The sequence below is a fragment of the Salvia splendens genome, chromosome 4, assembly GCF_004379255.2.
Source record: "Salvia splendens isolate huo1 chromosome 4, SspV2, whole genome shotgun sequence".
NCBI classification, from domain to species: domain Eukaryota; kingdom Viridiplantae; phylum Streptophyta; class Magnoliopsida; order Lamiales; family Lamiaceae; genus Salvia; species Salvia splendens.
This window is the reverse complement of record NC_056035.1, coordinates 31559282-31584239: the sequence shown is the minus strand read 5'-3', so window position 1 is coordinate 31584239 and position 24958 is coordinate 31559282. Positions and strand designations below refer to the sequence as shown.

General features: G+C 38.9%; 2 protein-coding genes across 4 annotated transcripts; both read left to right on the top strand.

Annotated features, from left to right (window-relative positions):
- The first annotated feature begins 17003 nt into the window (after positions 1 to 17003).
- LOC121800968 lies at positions 17004 to 17402 on the top strand. The gene has a single exon (XM_042200454.1). It carries the CDS (start codon positions 17004 to 17006, stop codon positions 17400 to 17402), a length of 399 nt encoding a protein of 132 aa, XP_042056388.1.
- Positions 17403 to 22746: 5344 nt separating this feature from the next.
- On the top strand, positions 22747 to 24491 carry LOC121798877 (transcription factor CSA-like). Of its 3 annotated transcripts, XM_042198113.1 has the most exons (4): positions 22751 to 23219; positions 23306 to 23614; positions 23685 to 23861; positions 23937 to 24491. In XM_042198113.1, the coding sequence occupies exons 1-3, from the start codon at positions 23006 to 23008 to the stop codon at positions 23849 to 23851; spliced, it is 690 nt and encodes a 229-aa protein (XP_042054047.1). In that variant the 5' UTR covers positions 22751 to 23005; the 3' UTR covers positions 23852 to 23861; positions 23937 to 24491. The 3 variants fall into 3 exon arrangements, with proteins under 3 accessions (XP_042054048.1, XP_042054047.1, XP_042054046.1); XM_042198114.1 differs by having other exon boundaries at positions 22747 to 23219; positions 23727 to 24491; XM_042198112.1 differs by having other exon boundaries at positions 23685 to 24491.
- Positions 24492 to 24958: the final 467 nt, after the last annotated feature.

Genomic DNA, 24958 nt, shown 5'->3' with positions numbered 1-24958 from the left:
GATCATTCGAATGAAGAATATATGTATTGTATCTAGTTTTTTGAAGCAATGAAAAATGCAGCATTGAGAGCTCTCTCCAAACATATCACTAGCATGCTTTTCTTCTTCATAGCTTCCGCAGCTTCTTTTCATGATATCAGAGCAGGATCTCTTTGATCCTGGCTCTCTTACTCTTGCTTTTCATCTTGCCTTTCACTCCTAAAAAATGGCTGAGGCCAATGGAACTATTCCAGTGGCAACACTGCCACCAATCTTCTCTCAATTACCTCCAATGTCAGTGAAACTAACTGATGGAAATTTCCTCATGTGGCAGCAACAAGTTGATGTAGCGGTGTATAGCTATGGCCTTGAAGGATTTATCACATGGGACACTGATCCCCCTCCACAAATGATTCCAGATCAAGATGGAGAGTCTATGGTTTCAAATACAGCCTACATAAGTTGGCAGAGACAAGATAGGAGAGTGGCTGGATGGCTCTTGTCTTCATTGTCAGAAAATGCTCTAACCTTGGTGGTAGGGCTCAGATCTGCCAGAGACATATGGTGTGCACTGGAGACTAACTTTGCAAATCGATCCACAACTAAGGTGATGCAATATCGCCAACAAATGCAAAATTTGAAGAAATATGGAATGTCTATGACTAATTATCTAGGCAAAATGATAACATATTTCGATTTGCTTGGTTCAATAGGCTGTACAATCTCAGAAGTTGAGCAAGTACTCCGCATTTTGGGAGGACTTGGGCAGGATTATGATCCTACAGTATGTGTTGTAACTTCTAGGTCAGATCCTTGGAGTCTGGGAGATGTTAGTGCATTTCTGCTCAGTTTTGAATGGAGTCAACTAGAGCTAATTCCATCAGCTCAAATGGATCCCAGCCATCATTGAATCTTGTCCAGCATCAATCAGGACAGAAGAGTGAGTCTCAGAATTTCAACAACAACATATTTGAAGCAGCAAATGGAAGAGGTTTTGGGGGAAGATTTCAGAGAGGAGGAAGAGGTGGAAGAGGCTTTGGTCGAGGAAATAACAAAATTGTTTGCCAGTTATGTGAGAAACCTGGCCATTCTGCAGCAAAATGTTGGCATAGGTTCGAGCAAAACTTCACACCACCTCAAGTCCAGCTCAGAGGAAGTACTCCACAGCAGCGTAATCAAGGATTCTTCAATCCTTCAGCTCATCTTGTGCAATCAGTGCCTAGGTCTCCTTCAACATCCTTCTCTGTAGGAACTCCATCAGAGTTTTGTTATGGATCAAATGCCTCTTCAAGCTGGTATCCAGACTCAGGAGCAACACATCATGAGTCCAATGACTTAAGCAATCTCAACATAAACACTAAGTACACTGGAGGTAAGAATCTCTTGCTTGGTAATGGAAATGATGTTAATATTGCAAATATTGGAGAAAGTGCATTTAAATCTCACTCAACTAAATTCTCTAGAAAGCTTCATCTCAAAAATCTTTTGCATGTGCCTAACATCACTAAAAATCTTCTAAGTGACTCCAAATCTGCTCAAGACAATTCTGTCTTTTTTGAATTTCATCCAAGTTTCTGTTTTGTCAAGGACCTGAGCACCATGGAAGTAGTGCTCAAAGGAACTCTTGAAAAAGGCCTATACCATTTCCTAGTAGATCATACCCCAATCAAGCGTGGCACTGTCCCCATCTCTCCTTCCAGTCCAGAGAATCCAGCTGTCCATTCCCTGAGCCTGAGCAACTCACAATTCAGCAGTAGTTCCAATCAAGTCTCTAGTTCAGTTTTGTCTTTATGGCATTGTAGACTAGGACATCCTACTCTAGATATTGTCAAACTTGCTCTTAACAGCTGTAATGTAACACCCCCTACCCGATCGGCGAACGGTCGAATAGGAAATGTCACAATTACGGTGCCATAAATTATGGTCAATTAAAAACCAAACTTAATTCACTAACCTATCAGCAAGAGTTCCAACACTATTTACAAACACAGCGGAAGCTATTACAAATATTCAAATACTATACACGCCACATCTAACAGAAATGGACACAAACACCGCAAGCAGTGATCAGTGACCCACCGAGGATGCAGTGCTGGCGAGGAAACAAAAGAAATATCCAAAGAAATCCCCGATCCAATTAACCTGTAGCACACTCAACACTTCAGCCACAATTCTCTAACAATCAATAATCATACAACTTAAAATTCTTTTTAAATTCTTATTATTTTGTTTCAATCATCACCACATCTACACAAACAAATCACAGACGTCATCACACGTATCAACATACCCGTACCAGTAGTTAAACTTCATCCGCGACTTCAAATTTCCAAACTATGTCATCATCAGAGGGGTATAATAATACAAAACTTCACATATGTCATAAACTACATCTGCAAGTCTCAGATTTTTAATATTTATAACAAAACCCAATAGAACCATGTAACAGAATCCATTTTCACATATAAGATATTATCACATCAAATTATAACAGATGTTTCACATAATCTCATATTATAACTCATATATTGTCATACACATATTGTCACATCTAACATAATTTAGGCAGCGTCTCCCCTAAAACCAACACATGCCCATAATCCAGCAATAGACAATATCAATCGCAGAATTATCAACAATTATCAACATATCCATAGCATCAAGTATTCCACGTGACATATACAAAGCAATATCACATACAAACACACATAGCACACATATACAAACCAACCACATTTTCACATATCCAAACACATAGATAGCCCCATTAAGTGCTTAGTGACAGACTAGGGTACGCAGACCTGATCAGAATCAGAATCAGATACAGACACGAATTTTGTCCTCGAGAGGACTCCGCACAGACCACCCAATTAGGGTGCAGACAGATAATCAGACCATCCATTTCGGATGCAGACAGATAATCCCGGGAACATACCACCCATAGGGTGCAGATCGGACAGATCAGATAACAGACGATCCTCGCTTCGGTTATCCAGAAGACGAGAGATCACAGATGATGCAGCGCTGCTGTCCTATGGCATGCCAATTGTACCCACAGAACACACTCAAGCATGGGGCGTAAACACAGTCAAATATACTCATTTTCATATCAATACTTATTCTCAATAATTACTAACATAACACATCAGTATCTTCTTTTCATACCATATCAGATTAGATAAACAGATAAATTTCCAGCTCTTTCAATACCATCACATTTCCAAATTTACATTTTTCGTGTCAGAAGCAACATATACAGATCACATACTGCAATCACATATTCGTATACATCTCATCAACATATATCGTTTTTCACATTCGTCTTAGCGTCCATTTCTACCTTTATCTCAAAATCTTTATAGTCATAATCATATTTATTTTCATCTTGGTTTCATATAATCATTTATCACACCAACACATATATTTCCAAATCATTCAACAATTCATCATTTTCTCATATTTTACTCCACAAGTCTTTTATCACATAATTAATCATAATTTACTAAGACAATAGGTCACATAATAATCACATAAAAGCACAAGAGAATTAGGCCATTTAAGTGCTGAGCATGCTAGCTGGATGACGTTTATTTCTAAACCTTTCCATTCGATGTTTCTTCTCTCCCGGATCCTTTTTCCTATCCCTTGCGAACATTTGGGTGTAGCTACATCATAACATTATAACACACATTAATTTATAGAGAAATAATACTACTATAAGCTAAACTCTTTCCTTATCCTCATTTAATATTCTAGATGTAGAGTAATTCATTGATTCATCATTTAACTTCTAATATAACACAACTGCACTTGACTGATTTCTCATTAATGTTCTATATTCATTCAAAAGGCTTTAGAGGCTTAATCTAACATTTTTAAATACCCCATGAAGTCTATTTTATAATGAAACAAGATTCATTCAAAAATTCCTAATGGTTTGAGAGTTATTCTTCTTTTACCAGAGACTAACAAAATCGAACAGTTTCAGAAAACAACTAGACACCTTATAGTTAATATAAACATTATTTATTCCATTTTACCTCTAGCTCAAGTACCCAGAATAATTCGAATAAAACATACGAAAATAGGGCGGTTAAACAGAATTTCAACAACTTATTGTGGTATTGTTCAAACAATTTACACATATAGTAAAAGAACTCCTAAATTCTCCAAAATATTTGGCGTACTACTAGATTAATCAAAGTTGTTCTAAAAATTGTTAAACCACAGTTTTCACTGTTCTACTCATGCCAAACAATCAGGAACAGGTCACTGAAAAATAGGGGATTAAACCGTATTGATCAAATTCTATTTCAATTCATGTTTAATCATAATAATCATGTAACTTGAGCATCTAACTACTAAAACCACAAACCCTAAGGTATATTTTCAATCTCAACATCAAGTTCATACCATGGTAATTTAACTTTGAAATTATCCATCAAAACGTGGCATACGACGTCTATATGCTACATATTCGACAATTAATCGAACATAAAACCATTTATGCATCAACACCTATGGAGCTCGAAATTTTCAGATTTTCAACCTTAATATATTGAATTTCATGCTATAAAAATAGTATAGGAAGAAAGACCTTACTTGATTTCATAACGTTTACACGATTAAATCGACGGTTCGACAGAAAATCGGGGTGAGACTTATTTGAGAACCTCACGATTTTTCCTCTCCCATGGTGGACGGTTTTTTTCTTAGAAAATAGGAAGAAGAAGATAGTTTTTGGTATTTAATTTAGTCTTCATCAATTATTGTAATGTATGGAAATAGATTTGCCATTTGGCACCTTTTTATTAAGCCACTTGTTATACAATTTCTCTAGAATTCTCTTTATGTTTCACACTTTAAAAAAAATGAATTCATCTCATGCCTAATATACTTTAAAAAAACGTCACTTTTTATATAGGACATTAGATTAGTTTAATTCATTTAGAAAGACCATTATGCCCTTCTATCGCGTTTCCTATACGAGCACCGATTAATTCTAATTTCTTGCTCAATCTTACTCACATTACACTTATTTTGATCTCTAGATTCCATATAAATTATTTTCCAATGGAAATTCCTAATATTTCTCAGCAAATTCGCCGAAAAACCCTAACCGGCGACTTTTCTAAAAAAGTACTAAAACTCATTGAAACTCAATTCTTTGGTCACATATTCTTTCTAACAAGTTATTTAAGACTTATATTTCAGCATCCCATGATTTATTGAATTATCAGAATTTATTTTGTTATTTATTTCGAATTATTCGTCAAAAACCCTAATTTTGGCGATTTACAGCACCAGAAATTCGCCTAAGGTGGGTTTTGGGGCATTACATGTAATATTTCCTATAATTCAATGGAAACTACTTCACTTTATTATCCTTGTTGTGTGTCTAAGGCTCATAGATTACCATATCCACATTCCGTCTCTCAACACAATGCACCTCTGGAACTTGTTCACAATGATCTTTGGGGGCCTTCTCCAGTCAAATCTAGAAATGGATACTTATACTATGTTTCATTTGTTGACCATTTTTCTAGATTCACCTGGATTTACCTACTTAAAAATAAAAATGATCTCACTGTTGTTTTTAAGCAGTTCAAGACTATGAGTGAAAATCTGTTAAGATCAAGAATTAAGATTCTTCAATCAGATTGGGGAGGTGAATATCAGGGGTTAGTTCCTTTTCTAAAAGAAAGTGGGATTGTTCATAGAGTCTCATGTCCCTATACTCCACAACAAAAAGGCTTGGCTGAGAGAAAACACACACATTGTAGAAACTGGTCTGACATTGTTAGCTCAATCTTTCCTTCCTCAGAGGTTCTGAGATGATTCTTTTGTCGTCACTTCTAACACAAATGAGCCCTAAATAGCTCGACAATCCAATAGAATTGTCAGAATTGATATCCCACCAGCATCTATTTTGTTCAAGCGTACTTTTCAAACACTATAATTTATATAGACTAAAGTCCTAAAATGGTCCTTAACATATGGTGTTTTTTTGATTTTGGTCCAAAACATTATCTTTTGAATTATTCGGTCCCTCACATTTGAAATCGGGCCACATTTAGTCCAAAATTGACGGAATAGTTAAAATGTGACGGAATGTGAGGGTCAACGTAATTTTAATCAATTTTGACCAGATTAAGATTCATAATTATGTTTATTAAGGGCTAATATCTAATTAACCTAACCTAAAACTTAAAATTTTAAAATATAAAATAATTTAAAAAATAAAACATGAAAATAGATTAGGGTTCTTTCTCTTCACAATCCGACGCAGCTTGGAACTCGAAATCGAAATCAAAATCCCAACAACCATCCACGATCTACGAATAAATCAGAAATCCAAAAAAAAAGATGAGAATCAGAACTCCGACCTCGAGCTGAATTGTTGTACGAAGCGCTCGAGGACATCTCAAGAGTGTCCGAGATATGGAGTGACGTCGGTTTACGAGAGAAGGAGAGATATGGAAGACGTGCTGGCGATTTGCCCTACCTTCTGCAGCGATGATGGTGATATGCACTTCTTTGGTGATTCCAATTCTCGCACGTAAGTAGGAGGTGCAAGGAGCGGATGCACGAGATCGTGAGAGACGAGTACGATAAGGATGGCAGCGGCGGTGGCGGCGTAGCCTCGGTGGGGAATATGCGATGGCCCAGAGCTTCAGGAAGATGGAGTTCTTTTAATTCTCTCTCTATTTCATTCATCTTCTTCGTCTGACATACCCTCTCTGCCATAAGCTCTTCCGCGACGCCACCACGATTATCGAATGCCTCCACACCTGTGAGCTGCCGAATCGGATAGATTGAAATCAAGGGGATGAATCTCCATCCTGCCACTGGATTTAGAACTCACCTCAAAAGGAGTAGCCATTTGCATCTCACTATTCCAATTTCCAGCCATCGCGACGATGTAACTAGTTTCACAAATTGATTAACTGATAATTTCCTCAGATTTCACTTCATAATTTCCTCAATTTCATTCCATATACAAGTGTGAGAGAAGAGAGATACGAATGAGTTTTGTTTTATTTTTTTGTTTTATTTTAATTATTAAACTAAATTTAGCCCTTAATAAAACATAATTATAAATCTTAATCCTGTCAAAATTGATTAAAATTACGTTGACCCTCACATTCCATCCCATTTTAACTATTCCGTCAATTTTGGACTAAATGTGGCCCGATTTCAAATGTGAGGGACCGAATAATTCAAAAGATAATGTTTTGGACCAAAATCAAAAAAACGTCATATGTTAAGGACCATTTTGAGACTTTAGTCATTTATATATCATGTGCTTCAAATGTTTTAAAACATAGTACTATATGTCTAAGAAGGCGTGTAAAACACAACTTAGGAATACAAAACTTTGGTTGGTGTAAAATATGAGATTTGCACACATTTCGTTAAACATAATTGGTATTATTTAAACTTCTTGAGATTTCTAGTGATTTCCATAAGACTACCACTATGTAGTTTACAATACTAACTAGTAATAAAATAGATAAACTGTGACAACACTTTTCAACTTAATAAGTACGGAGTATATTCAACATTAATAACAGTTATGAATATAACTTTAGGGTATTAAAATGATAACACTTATTATCCACTTATTATAATGATAACACTTATTATAGTGACACCGTACCATCATTCCCGGTTCTTAGATCTGAAAATCAAGAGATTGTTAAGCTGCCATGTGGCAGCAGATTTTGTTTAATTTTAATCATGAAAAATTGCCCAGGGGTAAATTTGGAACTCTATCCCAAATCAGTTTCACGGCAGCAACAATCACACTGTTTTTCATTCCAGATTCACCAAATCGGACTCCAGATTTCATCCAATTCTGGGGAAATTTTACGCGATTCAATTGCGCATCTCATCTCCAATTTCACTCAATCCATTCCACACGAATCTGTTCAATCCATTCCATACGAATCTGCTCAATCCATTCCAATTTCACTCATTTTTTGATTTACTGAATCTCGTTATCTGATATGGCCGACGACTCCATTCTCAGTTTTATCTGTAATTTTGTGCATAATTTTGGAGCGTATTGTTAATTGAAATCCATGAATTTCGTGAATTTCATTCTGCAAGTCGCGATCTGTAATTGAGCTCCATGAGTTTTGATATGTAAAACTCCGTGAATTTACTAAGTTATTGAACTCTCCGATTTGTAGTGGTTTTCTTCGTGTATTCCCCTTTGATTTCTGTGAATCTCTACTTGATTCTTTCTTTTTTGCTGCTGATTTCATAAGACCATCCACAATAGGAATAGCCCAGCAATAGCTCAGCCATAGCCTAGCCATTGCCACATCATCAGCACAAAAAATCCTCCTGCCACATCATCAAAACAAGCAAATAGCCCAGCCATAGCCTAGCCACATAATATCCACATCACTATTAACAAATATATACAAAATGAAATAATTAACAATCACACAATATACGAAATTTAATTTACGAGACATATACGGGAAAAGTTTAATAATAATATTAAAATTTAAAAAAGTACAATAATTTAAAAAAATACATTAATTTTAAAAAAAAATACAATAATAAAAAGGAGTGCCAATTCACTCCTCGTCTCCGTTAAAACAAGTGGTGCGAATGAAAATGACGAGCAAAGCGCGTATATATAGTGTTTCGGGAAAAAAAATTTAAATTTCGCGCTAGGCGGTGCGCTGGGCGATTCGGGCGCTGCAATAGCGCCGAGCGGACCGCCCAGCGCTGCGCGGTTTCTCTCTCCATTCGCCCGCTGGGCGACTGCAATAGACCGCCCAGCGAACCGCCCAGCGCCGGCGCTCGGCTGGGCTGCATTGTGGATGGTCTAAATTTTGTTGTTATCTTCGCTGCTGGTTTCAGTTTTGTTCACAATTTTTTTTTGCAGTGTTATTCATTGAATATTGCAGTGTTACCATAATGATATTGCAGTTTACATATTATTTTAATAATTTTTGTTCATATTGTTGTTTAAAGAAACGATTGCAGATTAATTATTGATTTTTATACTATTGTTCTCAGGTTGCATTCCATTTCAATAATTAGTGTTTGTTGACGAGAATAATTTTATTTGTGTCGAGATTGCAGTATACTGCTATATGAGTTGCAGTGCACCTAATAACTAAAGGTTCGGCAAAGTGATTCTAAAAGCAGTTTGGTGTCCGCGAAGGAGAAGGCTATAAAGTTGAACAACAAACCATTGCGTCGGTGTAAAAAATGTGGAGAATTAGGTAACCATGACTCTAGGAACTGTGGCCGACAAAAGGGAAAATAAAATTATTAGTTCTTTTTTTTCATTACCATATTGCAGTCTTATACATTGTATATTGCAGTATTAGTATCGCCATATTGCAGTCTTATATGTTGTATATTGCAGTATTAGTGTCACCATATTGCAGTCTTATACGTTTTATATTGCAGTATTAGTATCGTCATATTGATGTCTTATACATTGTATATTGCAGTATTAGTATCGCCATATTGCAGTCTTATACATTGTATATTGCGGTATTAGTATCGCCATAATGCAGTCTTATACATTGTATATTGCAGTATTAGTATCGCCATATTGTTGTCTTATACATTGTATATTGCAGTATTAGTATCGCCATATTGCAGTCTTAAGGTAACGATTGTCGACCACACTATTTGCTTCAATCTATTATTTCCAGAAGGATTAATTATTAATTTTATACTATTTGTTTCCAGGTTGCCTTCCATTTCAGTAATAAGTGTAATTTCAATCCTTTTTAATTACAAATTTTTACATTATCATATTGTTGTGTTGTTCAATGAATGTTGCAGTGTTACCAAGACAATATTGCAGTTTACATATTGATAAGGCATATTCATGCATTGGTTTAGAGGGTAAAATGTAGGCTACTTGATCAGTTTTAAGCGGAAAGCGAGTGTTAATTGTTAAGCTGCCATGTGGAGTATGGAGTGTTATTCATTGAATATTGCAGTGTTACCATAACGATATTGCAGTTTACATATTATTTTAATAATTTTTGCTCATATTGTTGTTTAAAGAAACGATTGCAGATTAATTATTGATTTTTATACTATTGTTCTCAGGTTGCATTCCATTTCAATAATTAGTGTTTGTTGACGAGAATAATTTTATTTCAATCCTTTAGGGTATGGAGTATATTCAACATTAATAACAGTTATGAATATAACTTTAGGGTATTAAAATGACAACACTTATTATCCACTTATTATAATGATAACACTTATTATAGTGACACCATACCATCATTCCCGGTTCTTAGATCTGAAAATCAAGAGATTGTTAAGCTGCCATGTGGCAGCAGATTTTGTTTAATTTTAATCATGAAAAATTGCCCAGGGGTAAATTTGGAACTCTATCCCAAATCAGTTTCACGGCAGCAACAATCACACTGTTTTTCATTCCAGATTCACCAAATCGGACTCCAGATTTCATCCAATTCTGGGGAAATTTTACGGGATCTATCACTTTCTTTCATTTCAGTTCTAGTTACTTAGTTAAATTTCGTGTTGTTAAGTAGTTGAAAGCAATCGTTCTCGTTTTGTATTCCGCATTTTCCAAGATCTGTTCAGAATTCTGTTTTTAAATCAATGTTATTTGTTTTCGGAAATCTTGTTGACTGTTATAGCTTAGTTTTGGTCTTAAATTCCCAGATCCATAAGTTTGAACTTGCATAACGTTGAATGGTAAAGTATCTCGTAGAATCGTAGCATGCTTGGGTAGTTAAGTCATTTATTTCAGTTTGTCACTTACCTGATCAGTTTACTTTTTCCAGCATGATATGTCCCTTGATCAAGTAGATAGTTTACATTCTGCATAGTTTAATCCAGTAGTTTAAAACTCCCAACTTAAAGCGTGGCCGCAGCCAAAACCCTGTTCACTAAACACACACTCAATGCACCAACTTTTCTGTGGGATCGACCCCGTACTTGCCGCTTACTGTTTAAAGTAGGATGCATGTTAGGGAGTTATAAATAATTTTTGAAAGAGAGAGAAGCGTCTTGATCAAGTCGCAACGACATTTGCAAACTGATCCACCTGATCGGTTATCTTTCCATATAACTTGATCGGTCTCGTCTTTTCCCCCCTCTTTCCAAATGGCGCCGTTGCCGGGGAAGCATGGTGTTATTACAAAGATGTGTTTAATGCATATGTGTAAATAGTTTTATTTCTTGTTTTTAATTTGTTTTTCCTTCTTTCATGAGAAGGTACTACCGCGGAGGACACTGGAATCATCCTCTCATTTACAGAAATACAAACGCTTAGTGGCGAGTCCAGGGGGCCGGTGTAGTAACCACTCGCTACAGAGCCGCGTTAGCAGCAGCTGCATCATCATCCTCTCATTTACAGAAATACAAACGCTCAGTGGCGAGTCCAGGAGGCCGGTGTAGTAACCACTCGCTACAGAGCCGCGTTAGCAGCAGCTGCATCATCATCTACTACTGAGCAACTGACCAGTGAAGAGGAAGGAGAGTTGTCCACACAACCTAAACCACTACTCGAGGAAGCAGAAACAAAGATGGTCGCCGTAGACAACGATTGGGGAATTGGCTCCCTACAAGCCCATGACGAGAAGGAGCCCACTCATGCCATCGCAGTTATCGCAATCAAATCGGGGGTGCTCGTGGTGTTGTCAAATTTCTACGGACTCTCGAAAGAACGCCCTTATGCCTTTTTGGATGAATTTTGCAGATATTGTGACATTCAACCAGTACCAGCTGGATCCACATCAGAAGATTACAAGCTCAAGGCAATACCCTTCGTTTTGAAGGGTGATGCATGAATCTGGTTGTCAACGCTGCCAGAAAGCTCGATTAGAACCTAGACCGAGTTTCGCATGATTTTCCTAGACCGCTTCTTCCCAACATCAAAGACAGGTGCCCTAAAGAGAGAAATTACAGAGGCGAGGCAGGAGTACGATGAGCCTCTCGGGCAATATTGGGACAGATTCCAGGGACTGCTGCAAGTGTGTCCTAATCACAAAATGGGCGAGCGGGAGGTCTATTCAACCTTTTATGGTGGATTGACGGTGGACAGCAAGAATGATCTTAATTTAGCCGCCCAAGGGGATTTCTCCAAAACCCTATTCAGCCAAGCAAAGAGCATTTTGGAGAGATTGATCGAAGCAAAAAAGATCATATGAGACTAGACGTCACCAAACCGAACCAAACCGGCTGAACCGGCCCGGAACCGTCACCGGCGGTTCCGAATCGGAGCCGGAACCGTCAGTGTCGGTTCGAACCGTGACTGGAACCGCCAGTTCCACCGGGCCGGTTCAGGTTTCAATTCTAGGCGAACCGTAACCGGCGGTTCCGAACCGCCAGTTTCGCCGAAACCGCCGGTTCGGTGGTTCCCGACAACTTTTCAGGCCTATTTCCGACCTAACCATAGGCTTTTCAGAAACCGGTCAGAAACCGCCGGTTTTTGTCAGAAAACCGTGGACGAAACCGGCGGTTTCCACCGAAAAATCGGCGGTTTACGCGTGAAACCGGCGGTTCCGGCGGCAAACCAGTGGTTCCACCGGATTTTCAAAATTTCAAAATTTGATTTTTTTTTTTAAATTTATTCACAATTTTCCCCTATAAATACCCCATCCTCTTCATTTCTATTCACCCCATTCTTGTGTTAATAAGAATTTCTCTTCTCAATCTCAATTTCTCTCTTCTCCATCCTCATTCTCTCAAGTTGTTTACGTTATTTGCGCTCATAATTTACTCACGTTGTTCACGTTATCATCTTCACACAATCACACTATTCTCTATTCTCCACTTTCAATTTTCATAAATATCATGTCTTCATCTCGTCGTGGTGGTGATCGGGGCAAGGGAATTGCCCAAGATCAAAGTGATATTCGTCGTCGACGTGCCCCTACTAGAGCACAAGTTGCGGAGGAGGTGGGAAGGCGAGCCGCTCTTCGAGCTCAAGTAAGTTCTAATATGTTTTAGTTTTTTTGTTAATTCATTTTTATTAAATTTATAATTTCATTTTTCATCATCTATGTGTCTATGTGTTTTATTTTTGTGTTAGTATTTTTACTTAGTTGTATAATTTTCGTAGGAGGTAGAAGATCGAAATGCGGCCTTGTTACTTGCCCTCGCCGACGACGACGACCAACAAGAGGGGCATTCACATTCGGCTTCGCGTTTCAAGTACGATGTGAATCTATCGTCGGACGAAGGCGATGATGGATCGCATCAATTCCCCCCTTCTAGCACCGGCCAAGTAGGCGAAAATGGTGATGAGGAGGCTGATGCTCCTCCTCCTTCCGCAGGACGACAAAAGAAGAAGATGCCTCCCAAGTTGAAATCCGATATTTTCACCAAACATTACAAGAAGGTCCCGGTGGTAATTTCAAATCCTAATGATCCGACCACTACCGTGGAGACAAGTGAGTTCAAAGCATACTGCAACTATTGCGATAAAGTCTATCCATTTGGAACCGGTGGGGGATATGGTACTCTCCATCGCCATTTAAAGTCAAAACACCCCGTGGAATATGGGCATATTAAGTCCCAAAGCCAAATAAACTTCCCCTCCGGCTCATCGTCTCAAACAGGCACGCCTCTATTTAAATATGACCCCAAAAATGTTACTGATGCTATGGTAAGATGGGCGGCAATGAAACATTTCCGTTCAATTTTTTTAATGACAAAAAATATGAAGTTACTATGCAAACCGCTTTTAATGTTGCTACAAAAAGAATTCCCCCCTCTACTGCTCAAAGATCTAACAACCGTCAGTTGTTTGACAAAAAAAATAGGTTGGAAAATTTCTATCCACCTTGGGGCACAAAGTTAATATTTGCTCCGATGTGTGGACGGATTCTTTCCAACGAAATTCTTACATGGGAATTTCATGTCATTTTATAGACAATAGTTGGTCTTTAAATAAACGTTTAATTGGTTTTAAACAATTTCCTTCCCCACACACCGCACAAGCAATTGCATCTCTAATTATTCAAGTTTTGAATGAGTATGAGTTATGCAACAAGATATTTTTGGTTGGTTTTGATAACGCAACCGCTAACACCGCAAGTATATCCGATTTAATTGCGGCTTGCTCCCCGGTGATAAGTGGTAAGTATTTTCACCAACGATGTATTTGTCATATTTTAAACTTATGTGTACAAGATGCTTTGTCTTTATGGCAAAGACATATTCAACCTATTACTACAGCTGTATCCTTGATTCACTGGAAGCCTCAAATTGGCATGGCGTGGAAGAAGTATTGCCACTCGAAGAAAATAAGGTACACAACTTTTACTTTAGACGTGTCTACTAGATGGAACTCTACATATGATATGTTGTATTCTACATTAGAGCATATAGAATATTTGGTTGATTTTTATAGAACTTACCTTGTTGATGATTTATATCTAACATCTTCTTGTTGGGATCAAAGCATGAGCTTATTTAAATTATTCAAAGGTTTTCGAAATGCCACTGTTGAGTTATCGGGTGTGTATTATTGCACATCTGTTCTTGTTTTAGAACATTGCATGATCATATCACTTGGTTTTAAAACTGCAATGAAAAATTCTACACACAATCTTGAGTTAATGTGTGTTTTATATTACATGGTTGAAAAATGGCTCAAGTATTTCAATGAGATCCCAACTGTTTTTTTGCTTGCCAAACTTTTGGATCAAAAGTGGAAACTAGTTGGTACTTTCAAAATTTTAGAATTTTATTACAACAATTTGGCTTCTATTGATCTTAAACCACTCCGAGCTTTGCAAACTGACGAGGACGACGACAACTACATAAACCTAGCCCAAACATTCCAAATAAACCTCCCCCACCTCTCAAGCCTCCAAAGAAGTTTTGAGTTCGACTTGCGGGCTCTCTTTCACGATTACGAAGCCAAGTACAACACTACCCACCAAGTGAGACCTAGACCCCTTGTCAAACACATAACTTTGGCTTCTTCCAAGTTGATGACCCCGACGCCCAATCCCAATTGGCGGACCTATACGGCTTCAGCAGCGGAGGAAGGACGACAAATTCGACAAGTGAGTTAGATTTATATTTTGACTCACACTTTTCATTCAATGAGGATGAAGGAGGTCCCGTTCCCAACAAATCGACGTCCTAGATTGGTGGGGATCACACGAGAAAGATTTTCCCATCCTTGCATCAATGGCCAAGGAGATCTTTTCGGTTCCGGCTTCCACTGTCGCCGTCGAGTCCGCCTTTAGTGTTGGAGGCAACGTCTTGGACGACAGAAGAAGTAGACTCACCGGGCAAAACATGGAAGCCACCATGTTACTTGATGATTGGTGCTCCGCCGAAATTAGAGACCAAGAATCGGATTGGGACAATCAAGTAGTACAACCCGACCAAGACTACTTCCCCGACGAAGAAGAGTAGGCGCCAATTCCTCCGATCAAGCCAAATAGGTAAGCAAGGTAAGAGAACTACGTGGACTTTGATTCCAAAATGCAATTGAGCATTGAGGATACGTAGGCATCTCTCGAGTCCTTTTCCTTTATTTTTTTTCTCCCCTTTATTTCGAATATGTAATTTGTAAATTGTAATCAAGACTTTAAGTCTTTTGTAATTTATAATTTTTAAGTTGTAATTTGTAAATTTTAAGTTGTAATTTGTAATTTTAAAGTTGTAATTTGTAATTGTGAAGTTGTAATTTGTATCAATAAAATTGCATTTGAACATCGCTTTATTCTAATTTTATTTATGCAAATATATTTACATATTTTACTTGAATTACAAAATTACAAAATTACAATTTAAAAAAAAAAATGAACCGCCGAACCGGACGAACCGGCCCGGAACCGGATATGCACCGCCGGTTCCGGCGGTTCACGGTTCAGGAACCGGAACCGCCGAAGCTTGGCCGGGCCGGTTCAAGTTCACGTCTTTCTTGAACCGGAACCGGGGGTTCCGAACCGTGGTGACGTCTATATGAGACCTCTCGCGGCCAGTACAAAAGAGGAGAGGTGCACGCAGCAGAAGCACGAAGCAACGAGAAGTTGGAGGCTCGATTTGACCAAATGGAGAAGCAGCTGCTAGAAGCCGTGGAGAAGGCCAGAGCACCTCCACCTCCAGCCCCTAAGGAGAAGACGTATGTGCCACCACCTCCGAAGGAGAACCATTATTACTACTGCAAGTTTCAGGTGGACTGATCAGAGCAAAAAAAAATTGCCTCAACCATCTATTCAGCAGACACAACCCTCGGAAGGGCAGCCCAATTAGCCTGCTCGAATTCAAAAAAGACCGAACATCGGAGGAAACAGAGGGCGGAGTGGTCAAGGCAACTGGTCAGGCGGACCCCAAGGTAAATGGTCCAGTGGAAGTCAGCCCAACTGGTCAGGCAGACAACAAGAGGGAAACTAGGGATACAGACATCAAGACCCCAGTCAAGCAACTCCGGGAGGCCACCAAACAACCAGGTGGTGAGCTATATTCCGCCGCATCAAAGAGGAAACCAACAACAGGGGAGCCAACCATACCATCAGCCCCAGTATCAATCTGAGCACTATGGGCAGCAAGACTACCCTCAGCCCAGCCACGGTGGAGGACCTTCGAATCAGAGATACAACAGGCACGCCAATGAAGGTCCTGGAGAAGCTATGGCTCAGCACCATCAGAATGATGCGATGCGCGAAATCTAAGAGGCGCAGAAGGAGTAGAGGGCAACTCTAGACATGCTTACAAAGCAACTTTCTCAGGTTGCCATGTCGCTAGGGGAACTGAGAGGGAATGAAGGAAAGATCTCTGCTACGGTGCAGCCTACTGGGCGGGAGAACATCAGCGAGGTCTCCCTGAGGTCAGGGAAGTTATATCAAAGCCCCACTCCACCTGCAAGTACCCCAGTATCTACATCAGGACTGAGACGCGAAGAAGGAGCAGAGTCCAGTTCCCTTGATCAAGCCGCCGGAGGAAAAGATAAGTGAAAGGCGAAAGTATGCGGGGAGACCTCGGGAGAAGGTCAAGGCAATGGAACTGAGAAGACCAAGCCCTACCCCTACCGCGACATGATTATAAGGAAGAGAGATGCCACGATTGATGTGGCCAGTTTATTCAAAGACGTGGAAGTCAAGGTGCCACTCCTGACGGCATTGAAGATGCCCCCTATCAGTAAATTTGTCAAAGACTACCTGGCAGGAAGGGTCATTGAAGAAGGAAGGATGGTTACAGAGGAAAATGTCTCTGCAGTGATCCAGCGGAGTGACCTCCCATCAAAGAAGACCGATCCAGGGATGTTCACACTCCCAATCTCAATTGGAGACATTCAAGTGGAACACCCAATGTGCGATCTAGGGGCGTCTATCAATGTGCTGTCGTATTCTATATACAAGAAGCTTGGAGAGCCTAATCTTGTCGACACCGACATCATGATACAGCTAGCCGACAGGTCTTGCATTCACCCCTAGGGAATTCTTAAAGATGTGATAGTGAAGGTGAAAAACATCCTGTACCCAGTCGACTTCTTCGTCATCAAAATGACAGAGCCAGCAGCGAAGGAGTCTAGTGGAGTCTTATTGGGCATGTCGTTCCTGTCTACAGCCAGCACAATAATCGACGTCCGCAAAGGGACGATCAGTCTGGACTTCAATTGAGAACAATTCACGTTCAACATCGATGAAGTGATGAAGAGGCCGAGGGACATTGAGAACGTGCACTCAGTGGACACAGTCGAGCCTCTGGTGCAAGAGTATCTAGAAGAGGAGTTCCTACATAGACAATTCACAGACTCTGCAGTAGACGAAGAAATTGAGAAAGAAGTCGCTGACTGGTACGACGCTATGAAAGTGGGCGAGATGGATGATCAAGCCATCGCGAAGGCGGTGATGGATTTCTGTGAGCAACCGCGACCAGCTGGGTCAAGAGGGAGAGCTCAACTGTCAAGCGTTGAGAAGCTGCCTGATCAAGGCACTCCACTTAATGGAATAGTAACACCAAGCAAATCAGCAAGAACACTTAATCCAATAGGAAAAAAATCACAATAGTCGATCACTTCAAGAAGATAGATCACTAGATGTAAGGTTTCTTAACCGAGCTTCATCTAGGTTTTCCAAAACATCAACCAAAATTTTGGAAAAACCTCAGATCCATATAACAAAATCGCGATACAACTAGAATAAATCATCATACAATTGCAAAAATACCAATACATGGAGCAAATCGCTATACGAATGCGAAAATCACCAAAAACACCGATTAAAAATTTGCCAAAAAACTGAACTCGCGACTATACAAAAACCTTCATATCACTACTGCATCTCTGAAAATCGATTTCCAGAAATAAAAAAAAACCATATCAACTTCTGAAATCAAGTTCGTCGTCGGAAACGTTGCTTTCAGTTCACCGTTGAATTGAGGGTTAATCGCCGTCGAAGTGAGGGTTAATCGCCAAATCACGGTGTAGAGGCGGAGGCGGCGTGAACTTGTGAATTTAGCGTTTATTCATTGTTAATCGGCGGATGGTTGGGGGAGAGGAATGGCGGTAGAGAGAGGGGGAGAGAGAGAGAGAGGGGATGTGAAGAGTCTCGCTATTTTTGGGGGATATTCCCAATTTTGATTTGAAAATATTATGAAATGACTAAAATACCCACGACAGCAATTCCTAATACACTAAACAACAATATGTAGTCTGTTCGCGAAATTTAATCTTGAGCATTGGATTACAAATCTGACGGACTATATTGGTGGTATGGTGTTACCCTATCTATGGTGGCACCATAGTGCCCCCCTATACCTATAGTCTTTAGATACACAAATATCTATATCTATATAATATATAAAAGGGAGTTTTGGAGAAATTTACAAGATTGTCATTTAATTAAAAAGATTATATTAAATTAAAAATGCATAATTAAAAGCCTAAAAACATGTGATTAAGGAAAGTGGAGTGAGTGGGAGGTTTTACTATGTCATTTAAATTTGAAGACATAGGGAAATAATTAGATTACCTTCCATTTCAAATCAATTAAATTATCTTGATAAGTGGATATTTACATCGTTTAATAAAACACAGATCTTAATTTACTTTATAATAATCCAATATCTACACTGCATAAAACAAAAATAATTATATATGTAAACAACAATTAGATATTAACAAATTTAGTAGAAAGTAGCAAATAATTCAATGCATGGCATTACTTTATTAATATGATAATTAACCATTGGTGACAAAAGGAAAATATAGTTTAATTTATTAGTTTTGAATAAATTTATTGTACAAAAATTTATTAGTAAGAAATTAGGACTTTTGTGATTTATTTCAATTTGTAAATTATAATATATTTGGAAAATACACCATACACTTATTTGATTTGACTTCATCAAAGTTTCATCTTTCGAAAAATTTTAATGGTATTTTAGTTTAAAAAATTATTAAATTAAAAATGTATAATTAAAGGCCTAAAAACGTGTGATTAAGTTGAGTGAGTGAAGGGTTTTACTATGTCATTTAAAACTCAAGCATACCATTTTTGCTCTTACCATAGGAGGAAAGCTTGACGACATGTAACCATTCCACACCATGCTCAGTTAGGTGTGCACACGGTTCAAAAACGTTCACGGTTCACCATTTCCATGAACCGGAATCGGCCCACCAAGAGTCCCGGCGGTTCCGGTTCAAAAAACCGTCAATTCATGAGGCGGTTCAAAACCGCCGGTTCCGGGCCGATTCGGCGGTTCAATTTTCTTTTTCTTCTCGTTTTAGTGTTTATTTCAACGAGACTACAAGTCACAAGTCACAACTTATAAGTTACAATTTGATTCTATTTGATTCTATTATTATCTATAAATTTGTCTTAGAAAATGAATCATAACAAAAATAAAGATAAAGTTAGTGAATAATAAAATGTAGTAAAAAATAAAGAAAAGTAGAAAACAAAAGAAAGTTTTGTATCCCACATTGGAAAAAGATAAATGAATGATCTAAACATGTAGTTATACAAGAAAATATTTCAACATATTTTGTCCCACATTGAAAATGAAACACAAAATATTCAAGGATGTCTCTATAAAAGATAAACAAGCAAGAATGGTTCTTAGAATCATAGGCCCAACAAATATATATGGGCTATTATGAAATTATTGTATTTATTTATTTATGAAAATTGATTTTTATATATAAAAGTTGATTTTTATAAATAATAATTTTTTTAATGTCATGAACCGGCGGTTTGAACAGGTGAACCGGCGGTTCCGGTTCGCGATATTTCTCAACCTGAACCGGCCCGCTTGAACCGCCGAACCGCCATCCGGTTCAAACCGTCGGCGCCGGTTCCTGTTCCGGTTCATGAACCGGCGGTCCGGTTCGGATTGTGCATGCCTAAGCTCAGTGAGCTCGAGGCTTCCTCAATTTCTTTGGTTGGCTAATTTTATTCTTTTTAATTATGTTTTCGTTCTTTTTCATTTTATTAATTATATTTTTTGTTGTGATAGATTTTTATCTTCCTACTCCACGATTTAATGTTTAAACATTATATTATGTGATTTGTTTCAAATTACTATGCTTCAATGTTGATTTGTATAGATTTCTTTTTTTAGTAGTATTTTATCTTACTTTCTTCTTTCTTTTTCTCCTTAGTTTATTTTTTACTTTTCTTTTTTTTTCCTTTTTAATGTTTTATACGTATGCAATTCACTCAATAATATAAGTTTTAAGGAAATAACGGAAAGGATCTCATATTATAAAATAAGCTAGTTAGAGATACATGGCATGGGAGGGTGAGCAGCGGGTCGTCCGTCCGTCCGTGCCAGCGGCGCGGCACCGTCTGCTCGCCGCTGTGCTCTTGCCGCTGGCGCGGCGCTGCTCTTAGCTAAGAGCACGTTCGTGCCAGCGAGCAGCTGACGTGGCGGCTCCTGATTGGCCAACGACATTTCCGTTGGAAATTCATTTTTTTTAAATCGAAAATAATACCAAAAATTTTGAAAAAATATATTTTCAGATTCCCAAAAATATGGCCGTTTTTTACCGTTTTTCTGGTATTTTTTTTATTTTTTATTTCCAAAATCATCTATAAATACATACATTCATCATCCATTATTCACATCAAATCATCTCTCATTCATCTTATTCATATTTTTATCTTCCTCTCTCACTCAAACCCTCTCAAATGGATTTCACCCATCTCATTGCGGAAGCGGAGCGTGAAGAACAAGAATACTATGAACAATTTCGTGCCACCTATGAAGCCTGTGTCGCCGCGAATACCCCCGCCCCTCATCCTCGACCAACTAGATCAACTCGCCGCTACATCCACCGTGACCGGGAGGGAGCCAACGAAAGGCTCGTTGCCGACTATTTTTCTGACCAGCCTCGGTTTCCGGAAGATTACTTTCGGCGCCGTTTTCGCATGTCAAAACGCTTGTTTATGCATATTTTCAACACATTGTCCGCCTGTGTTGAATACTTTCAAACAAGTACAGACGCAACAGGTCGGGAAAGTCTCTCGGCGTTGCAGAAGTGTACGTGTGCCATCCGACAACTTGCTACTGGGCAAACGGCTGACCTCTTCGACGAGTATTTGCTTGTCAGTGAGTCAACTGGAATCCTTTGTCTTAAAAAATTTTGCGACGGCGTTCGTTCAGCTTTCGGTGAGGAATTCCTTCGGGCACCCACCACCGATGATTGCCAACGGTTGCTTCGTCTTCACGAAATAGTCCATGGTTTTCCCAGTATACTTGGCAGCATTGACTGCAAGCATTGGAGGTGGAAGAATTGCCCGACTGCTTGGAGGGGGCAACACTTAAGCGGCAACAAAGGCGGCGGCCCAACACTTATCCTTGAAGCGGTCGCCGACTACCGCCTATGGATTTGGCATGCATATTTTGGTATTGTCGGATCCAACAATGACTTGAACGTGCTCTATTATGTTTTGAATGGTGTAGCACCGGCGATCGACTTCACCGTCAACAGAAATGCATACCACATGGGTTACTATCTCGCTGATGATATCAAGGTGGTCGACTTTCATGAAGACGCTTAGCAACCGCAAGACCCGAGACGGGTTCTTTTTGTGCAGCGTCAAGAGTCCGCTCGGAAAGACGTCGAAAGAGCTTTTGGGGTCCTTCAAGCCCGATTTAATATTGTGAAGGCCCCGTCTCGGCTGTTGTACGTGAAAAATATCGCCGACTTTTGGGCGAAATTCGACCACGAGTAGTGTTTTTTTATTTTTATGAATTTAATTATGTAACTTTTAATTTTTAGGATTTTAATTATGTAATTTTTAATTTTTTTTGTAATTTGTAATAGTATTTCGGATATTTTTAATGCATTTTAATTTTGTGGAAATGTTTTTATTTAAATTGAATAATAGAATGGTGGGGACCCTTGAGCTTGTCCTTGCGGAAGAGCACGGATGTGGATGTTGTGCTCTTGCCTAAGAGCAAGGAGTAAAAGTGGGTTCGGGCCCATATCCGTGCTCGTTGGCAAGAGCACGGATGGGGATGCTCTAAAACTTTTGTAAAAACAATAGACAAAAACCTCAGCTTTAAAATCGATATATATTTTAAAAAATGAAGGAAACAATGGCGATGGGATTCGGTGCGTTGAATGATACACAGAAATAGCAAAAGATTAAAGACATGTTTAATGTACTCATTTAGGAGAAAGTAATTAAAAAAAAGGATGGGCCGAATTGTGTGCTTAAAAGGTTAAAACGCAGTTTAACAAACAACGGATGGCTTCCTTCCTTCAAAAGTAGAAATCTTTTTGAAAAAGAGTTTGATAATAGCGACAAACAGATGCTGTTTTTTTCCTTCTCAAAAACCGTGATCAAAAAAATAATAAAATAAATAAAAAGGAGCAGTTACACACCCAAACCCAACACCGCCATCACCACCACCCACACGAGCGGTTCTCGATTTGCATGAACACACGCATATATATACAATCTATACATATATATTTACACACACATATACTCCTCTCAAAAACCCTGTTTCTTCCTCTTCATCGTTTCAATTTATCACTCCATTTCCGATAAATAACTCTCTCTCCATCTCTCCATTTCTTGCGATGGAGCGCAACATCTACTACCACCCTTGGCAAATCGGCGAAGCAGAGAAGCTGAAAAAGGAAATTCCCCAATTCGAAGAAATGGCGCGAAAATCGAAGGTGTGTGCGAGGGGGCATTGGAGGCCGCACGAAGACGCCAGGCTGAGAGAAGTGGTCGCCCAATTCGGCCCCCAAAACTGGAACCTCATCGCTGAGAAACTCGACGGTAGATCAGGTAATTACTTACGAACTGAGCCCTATGCTAATTCAATTAACAAGGATTGATTTTGAGTTGATTGATTTTATTTGGTGTGTGTGAAGGGAAAAGCTGCAGATTGAGATGGTTCAACCAGTTGGATTCGAGAATCAACCGCAGGGCTTTCAGCGAGGAGGAGGAGGAGAGGCTGCTGGCAGCGCACACAATGTACGGAAACAAATGGGCGATGATTGCTAGGTTGTTTCCTGGCAGAACAGACAACGCAGTGAAGAACCATTGGCATGTGATCATGGCCAGGAAACACAGGGAACACAACAGTGTTTACAGGAGGAGGAAACCCTCTTCCCCAAATCCCCAAATCCCTACTCATTCCTCTGCTAAACCCTCCCATTTCTTCACCAATCTTCTAAATGGTATATGTTTAATTTGGTTTTAATTTATTAGTTTTTGTTGTGAAAAAGTTTTGATCTTTGATTGATTCAGGGGGTGCAAATGTGGATCATCAATCGGATTCCAACTCTGAAGTTTCTGCATCTGAATCAGCAGCCAACAATAGGGCCAATGTTTATTGGTGTGGGGAAGATGAGAATGGGAAGTATGACAAGGGAAACATAGCATTCATTGATTTTCTTGGAGTGGGGGCCACATGAGAAAGAGAAGGTGTGTTGGTGTTTCCAATTTCCATGATTTCTTATTTTTTGAGGCCATATTTATTAGTGTTTCTTGTTTTGGAAGGCTGGTTAGGATCCTAGTTTTTATTACAGACAGAGTGATGAGAAATTAGAAGGAAGAATAGAAGCCAAAAACTAATGAAACAAGAGTGGTCATGTCATGGGAGTCTAGTTAGACCTGGTAAACGTAAACTGCTCAAAAATGTGGGGCATTTATTGCACCTCTGTTTGGTTGCATTGCAAAAGAGAGAAACCAACAAAAATAGGTGGGATTTGCAGCAGGTAAAAAAATATGAGGTCCCTTCACTCCATGTACGTATTGTAAATCCCGTAAATGGTAAAAAGGGAAGATTTTTACTGCTGTAAACTCATTCTATTGTACTCCACCAGCTTGGTTTTTGTAAATGTGTTGGCTGCAACTGCAAGAAAACCAAAAGGGCTCTCTTGATTTGCATTTGTACCGTTTATGTGTGTGTGTGTGTGTTTTAACTGAGGCTGGATGGTCAGTGTATCAGACTATTTTCATGACTTTTCAATATTGTGTCTGCTGGCCTTTGTTGACTGTGACTATGGGAATATATGGCTTTAATCCATCTTTTTCTGGGTGGTTTGTTGAATATTTTTGTCCTTTCTATGTGTGTATTGTTGGAGTGGGGTAAACCACCTGAACAATAATTAATCATTTGGTTGCTTTCATATGTTAAGTGGGGTGAATGTGAAAGATTGATGCTTTTCGAAACTAATATTGATATCAACACATTTGTTTTGTAATAGTAAAATCAGTGTCACCTTGATATGGGACGTCTCTACCATTTTCTTTTAGGCCATCCACAATAGGAATAGCCCAGCAATAGCTCAGTCATAGCCTAGCCACTGCCACATCATCAGCACTAAAAATCCTCCTGCCACATCATAAATAGCCCAGCCACAGCCTAGCCACATCATAAATAGCCCAGCCACATCAATAGCTACATCACTAATAACAATTATATAAAATGACATAATTAACAATCACACAATATACGGAATTTAATTTACGAGACATATACGGGAAAAGTTTAATAATACTATTAAAATTTTAAAAAC